The sequence below is a fragment of the Miscanthus floridulus genome, chromosome 4 (genome assembly GCF_019320115.1).
Source record: "Miscanthus floridulus cultivar M001 chromosome 4, ASM1932011v1, whole genome shotgun sequence".
NCBI classification, from domain to species: Eukaryota; Viridiplantae; Streptophyta; class Magnoliopsida; order Poales; family Poaceae; genus Miscanthus; species Miscanthus floridulus.
This window is the reverse complement of record NC_089583.1, coordinates 105,362,956-105,369,301: the sequence shown is the minus strand read 5'-3', so window position 1 is coordinate 105,369,301 and position 6,346 is coordinate 105,362,956. Positions and strand designations below refer to the sequence as shown.

Here is a 6,346-nt window from a genome sequence, read left to right as displayed (position 1 = left end):
TCCATGCCTCGTTGACCTCACCGGCAACTCTAGTGCTCTGGCTTTGTAGGTAAGTCACCATCGACCTAACCCTTGCTCAATCCCTAACCCTAACCCTCGATCTCTACTAACCCTAGCTTTGTTTTGTTTGAAGCCATTTAGGGACTGGGGTGCCGATGAGTGGTGATGGCTGGATTTGATGACGAGACACTTGAGGTCAGTTCCAACCAAGAAAGGCGGTTGTGCGGGTTGGCCAAAGATGATGACGAGGACGACCTACGTGAGGACGCCACGAAGCTGTTCAGACATAACGTTCAAGCTCCCATTATCCTCGAGCCCTACGATGATCAAGCAGTGGATGGGGAAGAGAATAACGGTAAGCGGTCATGTCCCTCTATCTCGGCAGTGTGGCTTGATTTTAAGAAACTCTTCAAAATAGAGAATGGTAAGAAGGTCAGGTATGGAGCTAAATGCATCCATTGCTCTAAGGAATACTCTGGGCACTCTAGTGGTGGCACTGGTCACCTCAACCGGCATAGGGATAAAAGCCCTAGGAGGTATGAAAAAAACTCGCATGTCACAGTCACATATCTCTTTTAATCCTGATGGTAGTATGCATAATTGGGAGTACTGTCCTATTGTCGCTCGTACTCAACTGGTTCAATTGCTTGCTAGGCTTGATGTTCCTATCTCTTTGGGAGAATCATATGCATTTGAAGAATACATTAGAACTGCTCATAATCCTAAATTTGTTTCAGTCTCTAGGCAAACCACCACTAGAGACATGCTTAAATACTTCACTGATTGAAAGGCTAAGCTTGTTGAGATTGTTAGTTCTGCTAGTGTTAATTGTGTGTGTCTAACCTCTGATATTTGGTCTGGCAAATGCGAAAGAGGACTACCTTAGTGTTGTTGCTCACTACATAAACTCTGATTCGCAACTAGAGAAGAAAGTGCTTGGTCTTAGACCTATTGATTATTCCCACAATGGACAAAACATTGCTGATCTTGTTGCATCTGTGCTTGCTGATTATGGGTTGACTAGAAAAATATTTGTTGTTACTTTGGACAATGCATCATCTAATGTATCAGCCATGCAAAAACTTAGACCTGTTCTTTCTAAATATCTTGGTATTGAAGTTGTGGTCAATGCATCATCTAATGATAGTGATGATTTAGACAATGCAGTTAATTGTATGTTCTTGCATCAGCGTTGTGCATGTCACATTATCAATCTGATTGTTAAGGAGGCCCTAACTGCTCTTAAGCCTTTGATTGAAAAATTTAGAATTGCAATATCTTTCTTAAACTCATCTAACTAGAGAATTGCTATATATAAAAGTTACTGCATTGCCACTGGTGTTAGGCCTAGAAAGTTTCAACTGGACATGGAAATTAGGTGGAATTCTACATACCTAATGCTTAAGCATTTGTTTCCACATAAGGTCCCATTCACTACTTTCATCCATGCTCAATATCCTAGGGCTGAAGGTGGTCAGTTGCTTTTAACTGATGACTATTAGGCTATGGCAGAAAAAGTGCTTAAATTTCTTGAACTATTTTATGATGCTACAGTTGCATTGTCTGGTGTGTACTATCCTACATCTCCACTCATGATTCATTATCTTGTTAAGATTGCTATGCACCTAAAGAATTATGCTAATGATAATCACATCAGACCTGTGGTTCAACCTATGATAGACAAATATAATAAATACTAGAGGGACATACATTTGCTTTATTCTTTTGCATTCATCCTGTACCCAGAGCTAAAATGAAAGGTTTCATTAGAGTGCTTAGGAGGTTGGGTACCCTTACTAGTATAGATTATAGTGCTTACCAGGTTGGTACTAGAGCTCGACTTACTGATGTCTACAATAAGTATGAGGAGAAATATGGAGGTGTTAGGTTGAGGAGGACCGCCCCTCCTAACCTATCTGGTAAAAAAGGTCTGCTTAGGATAAAATTTATGATGATGATGTTGGTAGTGCTGGTGGTATGCATACTGCAGCTGCTACTCTAATCATGGCTAGAGATACATCTGCAACTGCCCTGCTGCAGGCTACAAGTTCTTCAGGTTCTAATGTTTCTGAACTTGTTTCTTACTTGGACTGTGACACTGTGAACCATTTAGATGATGATTTTAACATCTTGGACTGGTGGCATCAGCACAAACTCACATATCTAGTGCTGTCAATCATAGCTAAAGATATTTTAACTGTTCCTGATTCAACCATATCTTCAGAATCCACTTTTAGTATGACTAGCAGGATCATCGAGGAGCGGCGGAGGAAGCTAAAGCCTGAAATGGTGGAGATGTTGACCTGCATCAAAGATTGGGAGGCTGCTGAAGCTCAGCTGCAACACATGGTGGAGGACAAGGAGCTTGAAGAAGCATTTGAAGAACTTTATCTTGATTAGTTACCATTTATGTAATGGGACTGTAATATTGTGGACTATGGACTGGACTTTGATGAACTTTATAATTGGAGCTGGGTTGTATTCTTTTTTCCTGACTAGGGTTTCTCACAAGGGTGAGTTTTACCTAGACAGGTTTTTAATGAGGCAGCCATTGCACTAAAGCTTCCAATAAAATGTTATTTTGTTATCTCTCCTGTGTTTACGTGATCTATGTGTTTCAGTGATCAAGTTAATATCAATTCTCTGTGAATATGTAACTTTGAGTCTTTGATAAGTTCTCTGATATTCTGATGATGAAGTTAAGATTGGAATGATGAAGTTATTGTAATATTCTGATATTCTGATACTTTAAGAACATGTACCTTAAGATTGAGATGATGAAGTTATTGTTCCTGATATTTTGATCAGTTTGAGGTGTTGGACACTTATAGTGCTAGTGCCGGCACGGACACTGCTGGGCCGCCGTGCCCAGTGGCACGGCACGGCACAACTAAGACCTTATAGTGCCACGCCGTCTTAGCTGTGCTAACAGGCATGAGACGGCTAGTCTACCTTGCCACGTAGTGCCGTGGCTGGCCGGGCCGGGCCTGGCCGTGTCCGTGCTAGTGCCGTGCCGGGCGGCCCGTTTGGCCAACTGTACCGAGTATATATAGGTTCCACTGCCTGCGCCTCCCCAACTCGTCCAGAGTTAGTTGTAGCTAGACTTGGTTGTAGCGTCGTAGCAGCTAGGAAATGCTGCTTGTTGCCAAGATGGGTGGCGGCGCCAAGGCCTACGCCGCCGTCGTGCTGATCAGGCTCATGTACTCCGGCATGCACGTCATGAGCAAGGTGGCCCTGGACCAGGGCATGAACCCGCTGGTGTTCCTCTTCTATCGCCACACCACGGCCGCGCTCGTCCTCATCCCTGTCACCTTTGTTCTCGAGAGGTCGTCGTCCTGAGCTGTGCTGTGCCTTCTTGATATGATGCCTTATTGTTTTGTGTTTTATTAGCTGGTGTTTTGTTCTGATCGATGATGTTGTTAGTTGTGCGCAGGCGAAAAGCTAAGCCGGTTACGTTCAAGATTGGATGGAAGATGTTCATACATGCCCTATATGGGTAGGTTCAGCTTTAAACTCTAGCTAGCGTGAGATGAGATGTGAATGCAATAGTTCCGGATAAAGGGTACTTAACTTGTTCATGGGAGAGTTCTGTTGTTTGTTTACTCTTTGCCTTGTCATTATGCTCTGTTTAATAAGTCACTCGATACCTGAAGTTCTGAAAAGCAAAAGCTTTGCTTGCAACACTTGTACTGCACTTGAATTTGTTACGTAGGAATACGAATTCAGCTCCTTGTTTGTGTCCTTTACCTGAAATGCCTGAATATCTGTTTTTCTTTTCTCAGGGTGACAGCATGCGGTGACTTGTTTAACCTCGGCCTCAACTATGCTTCTGCTACGTCGTCATCAGCATTGTACAATGTTCAACCGGTGGTCACATTCATCCTAGCCGTCATATTTGGGTAATAAACTACTGATTCTCCCAGTACCCTTTAACAAATGTCACAGCAAACAGAGTAAATAAAACCAAGCAAAAGAAAAGAAATATCCGTGTAGCATAGTAGTACAAAATATATAAGACGATCATAAAAAGATAAAACAAGCAGTGCTTCACTTTACCAACTGAAGAAACCTATATACTACCTGTGGCTGTGATGACAGGATGGAGACTCTGAAGCTGATTCGGTTCCATGGCAAAGTGAAATTCGCGGGCATCCTGTTCTGCATCGCCGGCGTCACCATTCTGGCCTTCTACCAGGGTCCAATGTTCAGATCCTTCAACCACCACCATCTCTTTCAGAACGGCAGTGCCTCTGGAGAACAAGCAGGAGACACACAACCCAAGAAGCAGTGGGTCTTGGGGATCTTCCTCATGACACTGTCCAACGTTCTAGCAGGCCTGTGGACAGTGCTTCAGGTACGGACTTATCATTTCATCTATCCCGGTTTCAGATACGATCAGCATGTACTGCAGACTGCAGACCGGACCACATGCAGTGTTCATGCTGGAGGACACCTCCATCTCCAAGCTGATTTTCTATTGGTTTTCTTTTGAAAGAAAAATCTAATCTAATTCTGTTGTTCAAACTAATTAACCAGGGCCCTCTGATAGAGGACACCTCGAAGCTGATGAACACGACGCTGCAGATCTCGTGGGCGTCGCTGCAAGCCTTCCTGGTGGCCGTTGCGGTGGAGAGGGACTTCTCCAAGTGGAAGCTGGGCTGGAACGTCGGCCTCGCCGCCATCATCTACAGCGTGCGTAACTAAGCATGCACTATCTGAGCTTGATTGCTTGCACTGACAAGTGACAACTAACACTACTGTCCAAATTAGAGAAGCAAATTAATAAGAGACGTCCAAGCTAGTGATGCATTTCTCTGAATGAACAACTGAACGGAACAAACAACCAACGTTGTTATCGATCGCAGGGCGTGATGGTGACGGCGCTTTCGTACTACATGCAAATGTGGGCGATCGCCAAGAGGGGTCCCGTGTTCCTGGCCATGTCCATGCCGCTCACCTTCATCTTCACCATCCTCGTATCCTCCTTCATCATAGGGGACGCAGTCAGCCTAGGAAGGTTGGTGTAGTACGTGCGTGTGCGTGTTTCGTAGTACTGAAATTTTATCTGATTATTCCTTGTATTGTATCTGTCTGCATCTGCAGCATCTTTGCCGGGGCGTTGCTGGTTGGAGGCCTGTACAACGTGTTCTGGGGCAAGAACATCGAGGAGCGAGACGACCTGAACAAGATCAGCGCCGCCGCCTCCGTCGCCGGCAAACCCGGCGGGCTGGAGCTGCCGCAGCAGCAGGACAAGGCGGATGAGGCGTCTCATGAAGTGCTGGATGACGATGCAGAGGCAAAGGTCTAATCCGGCCCAGCTTTCAGCCAGACGATGGACGTACGTGACAGGAAATTAAAAGATCTGTGTCAAAAGGCAGCCAACAAGAGCCACTGCTGGTTTCAGGGTGCAGCTGGGAACATATGAAGACTGGTGGCGCGCGCGCTGTAACTGGTTTCATCAGATAAAAAGACACGCCGTTGTTGTGCCATTATTGTATCTACACTTGACGGCACAATGCATGTAGTACTAGTTTATTCATCTCCACGAATAAAAAACAAGTTGTGGTCGCTCTCGGTGACCTTCTTTGTGGCTTCACCATGCACATTCTTCTCCTCATATTATATGACACCGGATTAGGACGTCGTGTATGTGCAACTGATGTGTGTGTGCGTGCTCGCCACGACGCCATGGCGGCCAAAGTGGCGGCAGAATGTGCTAGTCCTAATGGATTTCGCAGCTCGATGATGCGTATATTATTGGCGCCATTAATTAGGTTTGCTGCCATATCCTCCGCCTTTAATCTGTACGTAAATCATTTCATTTCCATCAGTACCTAAAATTCTAGAGCTTTTGATAAAATCTCCGGGGCTTAGGCCATGTTCGCTTCTCTTATAATCTGTCTTTTTTAACTTATTTTTTCAGTCGTGTTTTTCTCTCACAACAAATCAGCCGAAATAGTATTTCGGTTTATTTTTTCAGCGAAGCGAACGAGCCTTAATTTATGTGTATTAAGTAGTACTAGTATCTAAGATGCATATCTGCTGGGTGGGTGGAGTGCGCTGTCATCTTCTGCACTGTACGGACAGCACGATCTGTCACTAATAAATCTTTTACCGCGCGCGAGCCACATCATACCAACCTTTGGCTACAGGAGGCGAGACTTTGCCCGGAAAAAGAAAGAAAGACGACCTGCTTAAATTCATTCCACGCACTGGATCGGAGTCGGAGAGCAGCACTACCTACTCGAGCCGTGCTGGACTGGATTTGCCCCGAATGTATCCAATCCAACCGAACCACCGGCCCCCACCATACTCCCTCAGTCTTAATATACTGTATTATAACATT

General features: G+C 44.8%; 1 protein-coding gene across 1 annotated transcript; it reads left to right on the top strand.

Annotated features, from left to right (window-relative positions):
* The first annotated feature begins 3,092 nt into the window (after positions 1-3,092).
* LOC136552451 (WAT1-related protein At5g64700-like) lies at positions 3,093-5,640 on the top strand. The gene is made up of 7 exons (XM_066544022.1): positions 3,093-3,326; positions 3,434-3,496; positions 3,783-3,899; positions 4,099-4,354; positions 4,537-4,692; positions 4,866-5,017; positions 5,104-5,640. The coding sequence occupies exons 1-7, from the start codon at positions 3,133-3,135 to the stop codon at positions 5,306-5,308; spliced, it is 1,143 nt and encodes a 380-aa protein (XP_066400119.1). The 5' UTR covers positions 3,093-3,132; the 3' UTR covers positions 5,309-5,640.
* The last annotated feature ends 706 nt before the right edge of the window (positions 5,641-6,346 follow it).